We start from the raw sequence: 14,107 nt of genomic DNA, 5'->3' as shown, positions 1-14,107 counted from the left end.
TGACATCCAAATTTAGAGCAAGCTGCCGCGGGGATATCTAAGTACAGGTTGCCTATAGAAAATGAGTCTTGCAATACAAAAGAATAGCGGTCAAGCCTCTGTTGAGCTTCGTATAGAGAGTCACTGCGCCAAAAACATCTGATTGGAAGAAACACTAACGTGGAGAGCCAATAGCGTTTTCAAGAGGCCATTGGAATGACACGGCTAGAAACAGAAGAACGCCACAGTACTGAGGAGTACAACGGGAAATGCTTAACCAGAAATAGTGATGTGCATATAGCATTCATCGATCGAGGGCTAGATGGCCATAATAATCATGATATCCACTTGCCTGACGCCTTCGAGGTCTTTAGCAAGGTATTGAGCCCTTATCCGCAATCTGATCGACCTCCCCTCAACTTTTGCTTTTGACACAAAACAACTTTCATCGTTTCATCTCATTTCATTCCATATGATTGTTTCCATGGAGGACCAAAAGGCGGCCGTGAAGGATCATTCTAGCCTGCCATCAAAAGAAGACTTACGAAATGTAATGAGCGACTACATTTCCAGTCTTGAACCCAAACTCCAATCTTTGAATAAGCTTGTGAGGGCATCACCCATGTTTCGAGAGTCTCTGACCCTAGCTGCTAATGCGTGGAGTGGCAGATCCACGAGAATCCTGAACTCGCATACAAAGAGCACATTGCACATGATGCAATCTGTGACTTACTGGAAGGCCTCGGTCATCACGTAAAGCGACATGCATACGGGCTCCTAACAGCATTCGAAGCCATTAGTGGAAAAGGAGTCAGGGCTGTCAATTTCAATGCAGAGTACGATGCACTCCCAGGAATGGGACATGCATGTGGTCATAATCTTATTGCCACAGCGAGTGTGACTGGATTTCTTGCCCTATCTCACGTTCTGGAAAAGTTTGGTGTTGATGGGAAGGTACAACTTCTTGGCACACCGGCTGAAGAAGATGGAGGCGGAAAGATTGACCTCCTCAATGCTGGAGCCTATGACAAGATTGATGTGTCATTGATGATGTAAGAGTTTCATCCCATCAGCGCATACTAAGATGAAGCTTCTGACTATCGAAGGCACCCAATGTCGGATGACGAGTACACGAACAAAGGCGTCTTGGGCTCCGCAGGATTCTCCAACGTCGCATCATACAACGTTCAAGGCACATACCACGGCGTCAGCGCCCACGCTGGAGCCACTCCATGGGAGGGGATCAATGCCCTTGATGCGTTGGTCTCAACCTATGTCAACGTCTCAATGCTGCGGCAGCAGATACTACCTTCAGAGAGAATCCATGGTGCTATTGTTGAAGCACCGAAACCTTCTTCTAATGCGATTCCAGCTCTCACCAAGACAGAATACACAGCTAGAAGCACCACGGTCCGTGGAGCTAAGAATCTGGCTGGTAGAATTCGTCAATGCATGGAAGCTGGCGCTCTTGCTACCGGTTGCAAGCTAGACGTTGAGGAAAAAGCCGGATACTCAGAATTGCGTGTCAATGAACCCTTATGCAAATCATTTCAAGAGCACATAGCTGCCAACGGTATCAAAGTCCTCAAGACGGAGGGCCCTGTTGCCGCAGCTACAGATCAAGGAAATGTGTCTTACGCTATACCAGCTCTCCATGCAGTCATTGGTATCCCAGCGAGGGATGGGTCGAAGAACCATACAGCTGGTTTTACTAAGGCGGCGGGGGCATCTATTGCTTACGAGAGGTCGGTGATCTCTGGAAAGGCAATGGCGATGACTGGATGGGATGTACTTACGGATAATACTTTCTACCAGGATATCATCGAGGATTTCCGCAGAGATGAGAAAGTTCGGTGAGAAAGAATTGATACTAGCAGCTTATATTACAGCGCCTTATTATGTTGGGCTCTAATTTCGCTGTAATAAAGGTATTAAAATACAATGGTGACGAAATTTACTAACTCTTTTTGCCTCGAGACTGCAAGTAGTATGCTAGTGTTAAATATATATAAAAATTAGCCGTATGGATTACCTTCCCTCTCCACTAGCCTAATTAATTAAGCTCAGTGCAATGACTATTTTTATGCAAGATCTAATTGGCAGATCAAGCTCCTTAGATAAGGTCGGCTGGCTTATCGTTACATCTTAACTATTTATAGACACCAGGATCCACTTGCCGTAAGACTAGAAGTATGTATAGGTTACGACCTGTCTAGATATTAAAATAACTGCTGGCAATCCATAAATGGTCTTATTTAGATAAGCTAGGTGAGCATTAAAAGCGATATATAAGAGAGTGTTATACAGTCCTCTGTATTTATTACTTTACTAGAAAAATAACCGAAGTCTATTTCTGTCTCCATTTTCATTTTTGAAACACTTTACCTTTTCATCAGCATTTTGAAACATCATCTTTGATCATGGGCATTGAAAACCACACTCAACTCACCAACGGTGAACGCCATGGCCCTTCGACAGTAGTCAGCTCGGAAGAGGCACTCAAAGCCGAACACGATTTCTCGGCCAAAAACTACCAGTCTCTTCCTATCGTTTTATCCCGTGGCCAAGGAGCGTCCGTATGGGACCCTGAAGGTCGTCACTATCTCGACTTTCACGCTGCTTCCACCGCCCTCAATCATGGCCATTGCCATCCAAAGCTCGTCGCTGCCCCAGTTGAGCAGGCGTCACGACTGACACTTACGTCTCGCGCGTTTCATAACGACATCTATCCTCAATTTGTGCGGTATGTAACTGGGCTTTTTGGGTATGATAGAGCTCTACCTTCGAGTACCGGCGCCGAAGCATCAGAGACTGCCATTAAAGTCTCGAGGAAATGGGCGTATAAGGTCAAAGGTGTACCTGAAAACGAGGCTATCGTGCTGGGGGCGGCTGGAAACCACCATGGACGTACGGTATGTGAATTGAACATTATGAGATTAATTTCATCGATGCTAAATTACTTTTGCAGTTAGCAACTATCGCGTTAGCTTCAGATACCATGTCGCGCAACAACTATGGCCCATTGGACCCGAATATCAGCTGCACCATCCCTGGAACCGATCGGCACATCCAATTAAATGACAAGGCTGCACTCGAAGAAGCATTTGAAGCAGCTGGATTTAGCCTAGCAGCCTTCATTGTTGAGCCGATCCAAGGCGATGCAGGTGTCATTGTTGCCAATGACGACTATCTTCAACATGCAAGAGCACTCTGCGATAAACACAATGTTCTCTTAATTTGTGACGAGATTCAGACAGGAATTGGAAGAACTGGAAAGTTTCTGGGCCACTACTGGAGTGGCATCAGGCCTGACATGGTTCTTTTGGGCAAGACTATGACAGGTGGCATGTATCCTGTCTCATGCGTGTTGGGAGATGATGCTGTAATGCTCACGGTCGAACCAGGAACCCACGGATCAACATATGGTGGTAATCCACTTGGAGCCGCTGTTGCGATGCGTGCTCTGCAAGTTGTCGAGGAAGAGGGCTTGGCTGAGAATGCTGAACGACTTGGTTGCGTCATGCGCGATGGTCTCAAAGAAATCCAGGCTCAGACGGACATCATCGAAACGATTCGCGGAAGGGGCCTGCTCAATGCGATGGTCATTGACCAATCCAAGACGAATGGGCATACAGGTATACGCCTGTGCGAGCTGATGATGGAAAAAGGATTGCTGGTAAGTCTTAGCTGCTGAATATATACCTGTTTACTGACTTCTGGCTAGCTCAAATCCAGCCGCACAGGCATCATCCGCATTTCCCCCCCTCTTGTGATCAAGGAAGAAGAGATCAAGTGGTCGCTTCGAATTATCAAGGAGTCGATTGATGAACTTACGCAGCTTCCTCATGCCACATAGGAGAAGGGATTAAATAGAAGCACTAAATATTGTTTACTTACAAATTATTGAGAAGAGGTCGTATTTGCACGGACTCGTGATGTATACAACTCTATCATCAAGTTCAGGCCCACCAAAGAGTCTACTGCCGCATTCCTGACAAATCCCATAACTTGGAGGTTTTGGCCCGCATGAACTCACTAACATCCAAGACTTCAGTCGCCTCATCATAAAGACGATCATTGCTATCCTGCGGAAAGAACTTTTGTACCACTTTCTTCATCGCAAGTTTGCCAGACCAAGTCCGTGGAACTTCTTCATGATGTTTCAGCACACGAAGCACTGTCGGAAGCTGATAGGCCGGGAGTTCATTCTCCAAGTCGCTTCTGATTCTCTCCAAGTTGACCTTTCCGGCACCTTCACGGAGTCGGACAAGGGAGGCAACACGGGTGTCGCAGTGTGGATCTGCAACTGGGAGGACGTATCCCTCCAGGATGTATGGAAGAGCTGTGAGAAATGCTTCGACTTGCATGCGGGGAACCTTGTAGGTGTAGAACTTGAATACTGCATTGAACAAGATGAAAGTTAGATCATGGTCGATATTCAAGAGTGAAATGATAAGACAGATACTGACGGTCCATGTTAGCCCTTCCTTGGAAGATGAGCTTCTTATCGCGACGGATAACGAGATCTCCCGTCTTGAAAAACCCTTCGGAGTCGAAACGCTCCGCTGAATCTTCCGGTCTGTTCAGGTAACTGGCTGGACGTGAGTGATTGTTTCTCCCCCGGTGCACAGAAAGGACATACCCAAGAAACAAAGACGGCGTCTTGACAAGAAGTTCTCCTTCGAAGCCATCTACTTTGACCTCGACGCCAGGTTGAGGTGTTCCGAGGTCGTTCTGTACGCCTCTCGTCAGTGGGACGTCTCCCAACTACAGTGCGTCTTACCTCAGTGAATTCCACCTCTCCATCGCAGACCGAGATCTCTTGAGTCTCCGTAGATCCATACAGAACCTTCAATGCCCTCTCACCACGGACATCCCGCCAAAACTCCTTCAGCCTCTTAGAAGGCATAGCTCCAGTCGCAGTAGCGTCACGAAGATGCCTAGCCCCTTCAACGTACTCTTGAACCTCGGTCTCAGGTAATTGTGAGATGTTCTGCTGAAAGTAATGCATCATACCATACCAAAAGGTTGGAGATAGAACAATCTTGGTGGCCGTCTTGGCGCGGAACCTCTCCCATATCAGGTTATACTGTCGACCGAAATTTTGAATTTCGATACGAACGCCTGTGAGGAGCATTTGGAAGACTTTTGTAAAGTAGACGGACCAAAAAGCTCCGCTGGGTATGAGACAAATGTCATCATTGAGTCCTGCTTCTGCCATTCGCGCATACTTATTGATAGTTTTGCGGGCATGAAGTACGCCCTTTGGGGGTCCAGTTGTGCCTGAAGTAAAGAACAAGATGCTGGGATAGTCCTCAGATACCGCCATGGTTGGAGTGAGGGCATATGCTGTTGTCGGTGGTAGTGCATCGATCTGAACCTGGCCTTCAATGGTCAAGGTGGATATCTCGAGTTCAGCTTGAATTCTTTCACCGAGGTCAATTTGCTCGGGGCCGACGAGCAGGTATTGTGCGTTGCATTGCTGGAGCATATAAGCTGCCTCAGTGGGAAGGGCTCCTGTAGCTGTTGTTTGGTTAATTGGCTATTTTAAAGTCTGATTGTCGTATTATCTAACTCACGCATAGGAACAACCACTCCCCCAAATGCCAGCACAGCAAGAACGGCGATGATGAACTCATAGCCATTTGGAGCCAGAACAGCAATGAAAAAGTCTCCCGAATGTTCTGGGGTATATCCATGAAGGGTTTGTAGCTTCTGTAGCAGTCTTGAGGTGCCGTCGAGGACATGACGATAACCAAATTGTGTACCGTGACTGTGGTCGTCAACAATAGTCTGGTCCTGATATTCGCGCACCAGCTTCAAGAGCCTGGAAAAGAGGATGTCGTCAGGGAGGTTGATCTTTGAACTAGTCATAATGGAAAGAATACGATTGTGGTGAGGAGTATTGCTAGAATATTGAGCTGAGGGATGCTTGGTATTTAACTTCAAGGTCACCTTGGCGTAGTTGATCTGCTGAATTGGATGGCTACCATACGATTCCACATCATGCAGAGCTAGGTACGCGACAAATCAGTTTCATCTGAGTGGATTATTAGACGGTTTGACGTAGTGGTTAAAGCATTCACATCAATAACAAAATGACATTTGAACATGGCTCTAATTGATGAGCCAAAGAATGTATACAGCTCTCTACTAATCATCCTTCCACTCCCTCTTCGTACCATTTCGATATTCTCCATTCCCACTTTCACCATTCTTATGGCCATTGGAAACTATGCGACGAGCGACGCTACTGTATGAATCCAGCGTCTGAATCGCAGACTGACATATCGCCGTAATGTCCCCATGAATAATAAACGCATTCCATCCCATATCTATCCTGCTCTTCATTGTAGAGTGAGATATGCCGAATCCCATCATGGGCAGGCCGTTGGCCTTGGCCGCGTCTCGTATCTTCTCAAGGGCCGACACGAAAGCAGGCTCATCGCCATCAAGACTCCCTGTAGCCATTCCCATACATAGTCGCAAATCACCTGTGCCAATAAATAGTCCATCAACTAAAGCAAAAGGATATCAGCACAAGTTTCGGGTCTACGCAAGATTGATACATACCGCCGGGAACCCTGCAGATTTCCTCAATATTCTCCAAACCTTCCAGGTCCTCAATCTGACAGATCACAGCGGCATGGTTATTCCAGACATCATACGTCGTTTGACCTTCTGGTGTTTTATGTTGATGTTCGTTGATCAAGGCAGCAGGAGGATAGCTTCGATCTCCCGTTGGCGGAAATCTTGACAGTCGAACCAAGTCCTCAGCCTGCTTCGCATTTTGTACGTGAGGCATGATCACTCCTCCTGCGCCTGCGTTCAAAGCATGTGGGACTAGTTCTGGTGAACATACTGGGATTCGCACAACCGGGACCATGGTGCCGTGTGAATGATACTGTATCGTTCGAATCATGCTCACAAGCAGAGTAATATTTAGCGGCGTATGTTCCTGCATTCACTCATCAGTCACTCATACCTTTCCATTATCGTATGGGCGTGAATTTTGTCTTTGGGTAATAGGGAATCTAACCGCATCAAGGAAGCAAAAATGATATGGCGTCGAGGCAACGATTCGAGCCGCCTCTTCGTGAGGAATTCGACAGCCAGTGCCCCATAGTATCGTTCCAGACTTGAGCATCGAATTGAAGTTGGTGGGCTGAGCCAAGCTCAGTGCATTATAATCTTTTGTATTGAGTGTTCTCATATTGCTGGCTGGATCCTTTGCGAGCGATGGCGGCGATGATGATGAGTGAGACTGCAAATTATCAAGTAATTATGTTCATTCCCCTACTAGATTATGTGTGAAAAAGTCAGGCGGCTAGTCCAATGGTCAGCCTGTTGAATGATACGAGTGGAGAATGAGAAGAGAGTGACGCCCAGGACACCGTTGGTCGCCTGGTCCACATGTAAAGACTATGTCGGGTTAATGTACCTGCCTGTGCAATAAGCCTCATGATCTGATACATGCCACCATCGACTGCGACGAGTATGTTGGGGCCGGCAGCTAATATGTGTGTATGCTTGGCACTATTGTAGATCAGATTGTCAATGATTCAGAACGCCAGCAAACAATGGTTTAAGGAATTATACTGTAGAACATGCGACATGAAAGGATGTTAACAAGTCAAAAGTATTTAAGGGTCGATATTTCTCCTAAGACTAATTAGTTTATAGAACTTAACTTGACCCAAGGGACACATTTTTACTCGCTCTCTAAAGGCATCATGGCCATAGGCACAAATAAAACCGCCAACCTCGCGTCAGTTTCACTAGCAGGACTACTCGCTCATGATGCCAATGCTATCAATGATCTTGTATCAGAATGCAAAACCAATGGGTTCTTCTATCTCGACTTCCGACATCCATCTACAAGCGATATCCTAAAGCTTGTTGAACAGCTTTCCATCATTGGCAAGTCAATGTTCAAGATGACGCTGGAAGAGAAGGAGGAGTACAGCACGGAGAAGTATCTCCCTTCGAGACTGCTAGGGTACGTCAGATGCAAATGCTTCTACGCACCGCCCTGCTAAATCAAGTTTGTAGTTATAAGCGAGCCGGATGTTCTGTCGGGCCATTTTCTGGAAAGAAGGATGGTTACGAGAGTTTCTCGGTATGTCTCAAATGACATAGACTTTGTTCCTGAGCTTAATGAGCTGACATATATCAGATTCACAACAATGGCATGTTTGGTGATGATGCCATGATAGTCCCACAAGACATCGATGATAACTTGGAGTTGTTCAAGATGTTCATGAGCGGGGTTCATGAATATACTGATTGCATTCTGTCCATCTTGTCAGAAGCTTTGCAACTCCCATATGACCTGAAACAATGCCACAGAAAGGACAAGCCATCGTCGGCAAATATGGCCATGTTGAACTACTTGCCCTGGGGCAGCAGCGACGAGAGAATTGGTAACATGGCTCATACTGATATGGGCACGCTAACCGTTGTCTTTTCCAAATCTGAAGGTCTGCAGGCCATGTTACCTGGACGTGAAGATTGGTCGTTTATTCCACCTCAAGAGGGGCATGCCGTGGTAAACGTCGGAGACTCACTTCGGTTCCTGTCCAATGGCATGTTGGCCTCGTCACTCCATCGTGTCGTTCCCCCGCCTGATTCCGCTGGCCAGGATAAGTTTTCTGTCATATACTTCTTGCGACCTGAGTTTGACGCCAAGTTCAAGAATCATGAAGGAAAAGAGATCAACAGCGTGGAATGGCACAACAAGAAATATTCCCTGTTCAGAGAGGATAGTCTTGATGCCAAAGAGCATGGAGCTATGCTTACTGGGCGGAATGAATATCTTGGCGCGACGGCTAGTACTTGAAGTGACGAGATGGATTGCTTTCTGATTAGTTTAATATCTGAACAGAGAAACTGAAATTAACCATCATTCCAATATTCTCCATGACACAATATTCCTGTCTTGGGCAAAAGGACCAATTCCCAAGTGAGTGATTACCCCGTGGTTTCACTGCAAGTTACCATCTGCACTTCGGTATTATTGAGATGTTGATACAGCTCGTCAAATGGGAAGGAAAAAGCCGGCAGCTGATCGTCCATGCTTAAATCCAGGTATGCAGACGAGCTCAATTGATCTGACTCATGTCAGTAAATTCTCGCCGAGAGCGTACGCAAGGCCATACAGTTGCTCAAATCGTCATCTACAAACATTGATGGAGATAAGAAACTTGCATGATCCAACATAGCTGTATCTTCGCAAATTGTTATCGCGCCAGGTGAGCTTTCAGTTTGTTCTGATTGGAGCAAAGTTGGTGTGCCCAATGATGATACCAATCGTGGCGTAGATGACTGCTGAAGTCTTTGGCTTGGTTCTAAAAGAGGAATATGTTAGAAAAAAAAGCTAGGCCAAATCGGGCATCATACCAAGTCGCTTGCCTGTCGTCATTTCTTCCAACCTTCGTGCAATGTAATCACCCAATTCTGAAAGCTTCAAATCTTTTACAAGGTCGTTAATGCCAAGAGCAACGAACCTAGCAGCTGCCGCACTCATATGCTCTTTGGCGCATCTCGATGTGTACCTGTAAGAGTGAGACACAGCAATTACCCAGGGATGTTGAACATACGCTGATCTGGGTATCTCAGGAGGCAACGCAATGAGGATTCCAAGCCCTGACACTTGAGTGAACATCTTAAGTCCATTCATGATATCTACAGCCCTGATCAACCCAGTTGAGGCATTTATTGGCCGCTTTAGTGTCGTGGAACCGCTCAGGAAAGTCGTCACAAAGCCTTTTGGCAAGCTCTAGCCGCTTGTCTCGTATCCAATGCTCACCAGTGTGAAAGCCGGCCTCTGCTACATGGCGGTAAATGTTATAGCACTCAAACCTGTGATATATGCTTAACAAATCCCGCATGTCGGCGTTTTCTTGTTCGATTGCTATAGCGGCTCTCCAGCCTTGCCCATTTGGGAGAGATGCTTTGGATTCCTCGATTTTGCGGATGAAGAGGCTTTTGTCGGTTTTGCATGTTTCTAAAAGCTGTCGCAGAGTCGCTGTGAATCTTAGTTCGCTACATGTGGCCAGGCGTGTTTTGCCGATGGCGTTATCGTTGTCAGGGAAGGCCATCGTGTCAGAAGGATTTACCGTTAGGGTGTTTGAGATTGGGTGTTGTAATTCGTTCAATGTTTGTTGCTGGTAGAAAGTGTTTGGTTCTAGGAAACCTGATTCAAGCGTGTAAATGTCATCAATCTCTCCCGAGACCTGGGCGCCACCGTTCTCCGCAGCCGGGCTTGAATGTGCAGTGGGCAGACCATTGTCGTTTGTGGAAACTGGATCCTGCAATTCTTCAAAACCAGGGATACTCGAGCTGTTGTTTTCGTGTGAGTTTTGATGGTCACGAAGCCCAGGCGGCGGCTCTGGAGGATCTGGCTGCCTATGGGTGTCGTTATCGTCGCTGGGTCTAGAAGGTGTTGTCGGGAACACAGCAGACACCCCACCTTGGTGCGACAATACTGATCGGACTATCGAAACTAATGTCAGTAGGCATCACCGCATAATCAGTACCAAGTGGGTGGTGTATTGTATTTGCCCATTAGCAGGTCAATAAAAGCTATCACAGACTCAAAGGGTCAACTCAAGCAAATAAGATGAAACTCACAAGATGGGCACAGCAAGAAGAACAGGCGAATTAGCGCGACAGAATCGAGTAACGAAAGGCACAGGAAGCACTTGGAAGCTTCTGCAGCGGAGATTTTGTCTTCGTTGGCACTAAAATAGCGTGCAAGCTGACAGAACAGGTCTTGGAGGTTCGCATCCGAATTTGACTCGATATGCATCCTGACAGAAAAAAAGTCTGTGATCCAAATAGAGAAGCAGAGTAAACACGACGAGTAACGAGTATCAAGTCCTACCAAAGATCTAACACGGTCAATCTCGGCTATTTGGTGACAAAGATCAGATCTGACAGAGGCGAGCGGAGCGATGGAGACGAGATCCGGGACCGTGGGTGGAACCCCAACAAACCACGGCACGGGCCTTGAAATATGTTGACATACATGCAGAACTACACCGTGTCTCATAAGTGTCTTGCGAGCGGGGCGACCCTAGCGCCTCTACGATAGCCCCCGCATAATATGCTGGTCCCACTCGGTGAGTGAGATGCAGTACACCACATAATATTTATATGCGAGATTCTCCCATAACGGTAAAGCGAGACCTTACCGTCTTTTAGCTTCTGAACAAGTTCGTTCTTTCGTAGTTAGTAGTTAGACTTATTTATAACTCCTCTTTGGTATTAGATAAGGTTAGGGTATAACTGTATGTAAACACCAACCCTATAGTACCCCCTATAGTTCTTCAACATTAGTAAGTAGAGCCATTAAAACTTGAGAAACCATGTTTTTTTTTCAGACGCCAGTATACCATACGCACTAGGACCAAAGTATATGGAGATCGTCAACATGTAGGCGCCGCTGTATCCTCTGCCGTCCCATGTATGCATTTGCTTCAAGTGTTTGCTATGTCGAAGGACTCCACTTAGGCATGAAAATAAACAAAAATTCAGGGCCATGTGGATTTGAAGCAAGTTCTTATAGGTCCCCTCTTCGTGCCGTATTTACAATAGGTCGGGACTGCTGTTGATTATTGCAGGTCCATTGCAGGTGGCGTATCGATTGGACATGGTTCCGTGCAATGGAGGGTCGGACCGTCGGGGTCAGCTCCGATGATTCGCCTGCATTTGGCATGGGCTCCTTTGCCCTTTTCCTTTTTCTCGTCTCTCGCCTTAGTTTGGGACAAGTTGCATTGGGCGGCTTTGCTGCATTAATATGCAATTCAGAATGTCTTATAGTTTTGATAGATCCACGTGAAGTGAAGCCCCCGAGGTGATTAGCTTGCCGCGGGTCATTATGGGTTTTTATACATTATTTGATCGTGTTCCACAATTGTATGATGGGCTTGAACTCTTGAGACCAAGATAGGCGAGATGACATGTCACAAGGACCAATGCACAGTCTGACCGTAATTAAATCCACTGGGCATGTCATGTAGTCACGTAGATGGAGATTATTAATTAGTATCTCAGACAAACACCTGCAATAAGAACAGTGGACTATATAGATATCGCATGCGTCTAGACGGTGCATTTCTCCTGTGGATTAGTGCTGAGAATCAAGATGTACCATATAACACGGTTAAGAGAGAACGTGGCCTGGCAATGCGTACCTTGACTTTCAGTACGTATCCACGGGGCGGGGAACAAAGTATGTGCACTGTGTTACGATTATGGTCAAACTTGGTAAGGCTGAAGGTGAAGGGGAGGTTTTCTCAATAAGAGTACATCTCCCTCCCTGTCGCATGCGCATATCGGATCAGTCCAAGTTAGCTTTTTTCATTACTACAGTCATGACAATTCGCAGACGTCTTCCGCAACTTGCCTCCGAATTCGTCCGGAGGCAATTCCCCGGCCTTGACAAGGGCTCTATCTGCCTCAATAATGGCGCTGGCTCTCTTGTCCACAAGGGCGCTATAGAGAGGCATGTCGTCCATTCCAAGTTGAATAACATTATGAAAATATCCTAACACTTAACAAAGCATTGTCAAAACTATGTCTTATCCTCTCTTGAATCTACGGGGAATGGACTCCAAGAGCCATGTTGATGTTCAGAACCGCGCTGCTCAATACGCAAGAATAGCTTCCTTCGTGAATGCTGATCCTGACGAAATTGGTAATTTCTGCTGAAAGACTTTGGTGTAATATTCCTGACGAGACCAGCGTTCGGTCCTTCGACAACTGGCCTGTTGCGAACATTGACCAATTCTCTACGTCCAAACCTCAACGCAGACTCAGAGATCATTGTATCTATACTCTGCCATGAAGCTGGAATCACCGCATGGCGCGCCTTGGCAAAGAGTCTAGGTATAGTCATCAAATGGTGGGCTCCCCCAAAAGTCAATGGATACAACACAGACCCCAAGCTCACCCTGGAATCACTGCGGCCACTTTTAACCCCAAAGACAAGACTTGTTTGCTGTGGCCATGTTTCAAATATCACCGGGACAATCGAGCCCATAAAGGACATCGCAGACCTCGTTCATACCATACCCAGCGCCATGGTATGTGTTGACGGAGTAGCAATGGCACCTCATCGCCCTATTGATGTTAAAAGCCTGGATGTCGACTTTTACATCTTTAGTTGGTATAAAGTTTTTGGTCCTCATATTTCTCAGCTTTACGCTCGTCGGCGGATTCAACAGCGCTGGCTGACCAGCCTCAATCACTATTTCTTCGAGCCCAATGCCTTGTCCATCAAGCTTGGCCTTGGAAATCATTGCATTGAGCTCGAACATTCTGTTGTCCCTATCATCAACTATCTGGAAGACCAAATCGGCTGGGAACCCCTTATTGCTCATGAACAAGCCATCACCGGATATCTCCTTCGCTATCTGAAAGACAACCCAGATCTTTACACTGTGTACGGATCACAGTCATCAGATCGTAACGATCGCGTGTCTCTGGTTAGCTTTTCTGTAAACGGACTTTCGTCTGATCAGGTCGCAAACGAGATTCACGAAACGTCACCTTGTCGGTTGATAAGCGGAGACTGTTGGTCCCCTCGTACAGTCTACGATATCCTAGGACGCGGAGATGATGGTATCATACGGGTAAGTCTGGTGCATTACAACACCATAGATGAGATGAGGACTTTTACAGAAGTTTTGGATCGCGCTGTGCGTCGCTTGAGCCACGGGGACTCTGGGTCAGTAGCCATGCACGCTGAAGCTTTCTAGACACAATCAACGATGAGCAGTATTTCAAAAATCAAGCTTGCTAAAATAGAATAATTCCGGTATTTTGCTAGCAATACGTAAAAGCGTTTTGGTTACTCCTGAAACCGTGAAATGGTTCCTTATTATGTATCTGTTATGGAGAACTCTTTTTCGAGAAATTTAAGATGGCCATCTTGTAGGCATCCTCGTCAGCTGTAATTTGAACCTTTGCCACCGCGTTGATTGTAAAGAGCCGCGGTCCTTCAGAAGCTCCCGTAGAGAGTTCTGTCACATGAGACGCTTATGGTTTCATATGACGACATTGGAAATTATCTTTGCTCCCTTTTCACCTCGATATATCGAGGGGTGTATAACCCAGTATTGTC

At 46.5% G+C, this 14,107-nt stretch overlaps 7 protein-coding genes; 4 read left to right on the top strand and 3 right to left on the bottom strand.

Moving 5' to 3' along the window:
* Positions 1 to 463: 463 nt before the first annotated feature.
* On the top strand, positions 464 to 1,836 carry FFUJ_05341 (related to amidohydrolase AmhX; the record flags this gene model as incomplete). XM_023578541.1 has 3 exons in its annotated part: positions 464 to 586; positions 649 to 1,031; positions 1,086 to 1,836. 3 exons carry the CDS (start codon positions 464 to 466, stop codon positions 1,834 to 1,836), a joined length of 1,257 nt encoding a protein of 418 aa, XP_023431534.1.
* A 563-nt stretch (positions 1,837 to 2,399) lies between these two features.
* On the top strand, positions 2,400 to 3,835 carry FFUJ_05340 (probable ornithine aminotransferase; the record flags this gene model as incomplete). XM_023578540.1 has 3 exons in its annotated part: positions 2,400 to 2,891; positions 2,948 to 3,655; positions 3,704 to 3,835. The coding sequence occupies 3 exons, from the start codon at positions 2,400 to 2,402 to the stop codon at positions 3,833 to 3,835; spliced, it is 1,332 nt and encodes a 443-aa protein (XP_023431533.1).
* Positions 3,836 to 3,956: 121 nt separating this feature from the next.
* On the bottom strand, positions 3,957 to 5,853 carry FFUJ_05339 (related to AMP-dependent synthetase and ligase; the record flags this gene model as incomplete). XM_023578538.1 has 5 exons in its annotated part: positions 3,957 to 4,378; positions 4,449 to 4,570; positions 4,622 to 4,713; positions 4,763 to 5,502; positions 5,559 to 5,853. The coding sequence occupies 5 exons, from the start codon at positions 5,851 to 5,853 to the stop codon at positions 3,957 to 3,959; spliced, it is 1,671 nt and encodes a 556-aa protein (XP_023431532.1).
* A 279-nt stretch (positions 5,854 to 6,132) lies between these two features.
* Positions 6,133 to 6,865, bottom strand: FFUJ_05338 (related to 2,4-dihydroxyhept-2-ene-1,7-dioic acid aldolase; the record flags this gene model as incomplete). XM_023578537.1 has 2 exons in its annotated part: positions 6,133 to 6,497; positions 6,553 to 6,865. 2 exons carry the CDS (start codon positions 6,863 to 6,865, stop codon positions 6,133 to 6,135), a joined length of 678 nt encoding a protein of 225 aa, XP_023431531.1.
* Positions 6,866 to 7,712: 847 nt separating this feature from the next.
* On the top strand, positions 7,713 to 8,818 carry FFUJ_05337 (related to naringenin,2-oxoglutarate 3-dioxygenase; the record flags this gene model as incomplete). XM_023578536.1 has 3 exons in its annotated part: positions 7,713 to 7,978; positions 8,032 to 8,098; positions 8,156 to 8,818. The coding sequence occupies 3 exons, from the start codon at positions 7,713 to 7,715 to the stop codon at positions 8,816 to 8,818; spliced, it is 996 nt and encodes a 331-aa protein (XP_023431530.1).
* Positions 8,819 to 8,949: 131 nt separating this feature from the next.
* Positions 8,950 to 10,789, bottom strand: FFUJ_05336 (uncharacterized protein; the record flags this gene model as incomplete). XM_023578535.1 has 6 exons in its annotated part: positions 8,950 to 9,089; positions 9,138 to 9,326; positions 9,379 to 9,533; positions 9,579 to 9,624; positions 9,668 to 10,474; positions 10,612 to 10,789. 6 exons carry the CDS (start codon positions 10,787 to 10,789, stop codon positions 8,950 to 8,952), a joined length of 1,515 nt encoding a protein of 504 aa, XP_023431529.1.
* A 1,769-nt stretch (positions 10,790 to 12,558) lies between these two features.
* FFUJ_05335 (related to selenocysteine lyase) lies at positions 12,559 to 13,742 on the top strand (the record flags this gene model as incomplete). XM_023578534.1 has 2 exons in its annotated part: positions 12,559 to 12,679; positions 12,727 to 13,742. The coding sequence occupies 2 exons, from the start codon at positions 12,559 to 12,561 to the stop codon at positions 13,740 to 13,742; spliced, it is 1,137 nt and encodes a 378-aa protein (XP_023431528.1).
* Positions 13,743 to 14,107: the final 365 nt, after the last annotated feature.

The sequence above is a fragment of the Fusarium fujikuroi genome, chromosome FFUJ_chr06 (genome assembly GCF_900079805.1).
Source record: "Fusarium fujikuroi IMI 58289 draft genome, chromosome FFUJ_chr06".
Classification (NCBI taxonomy): Eukaryota; Fungi; Ascomycota; class Sordariomycetes; order Hypocreales; family Nectriaceae; genus Fusarium; species Fusarium fujikuroi.
This window is presented reverse-complemented; position numbering and strand designations above follow the sequence as displayed.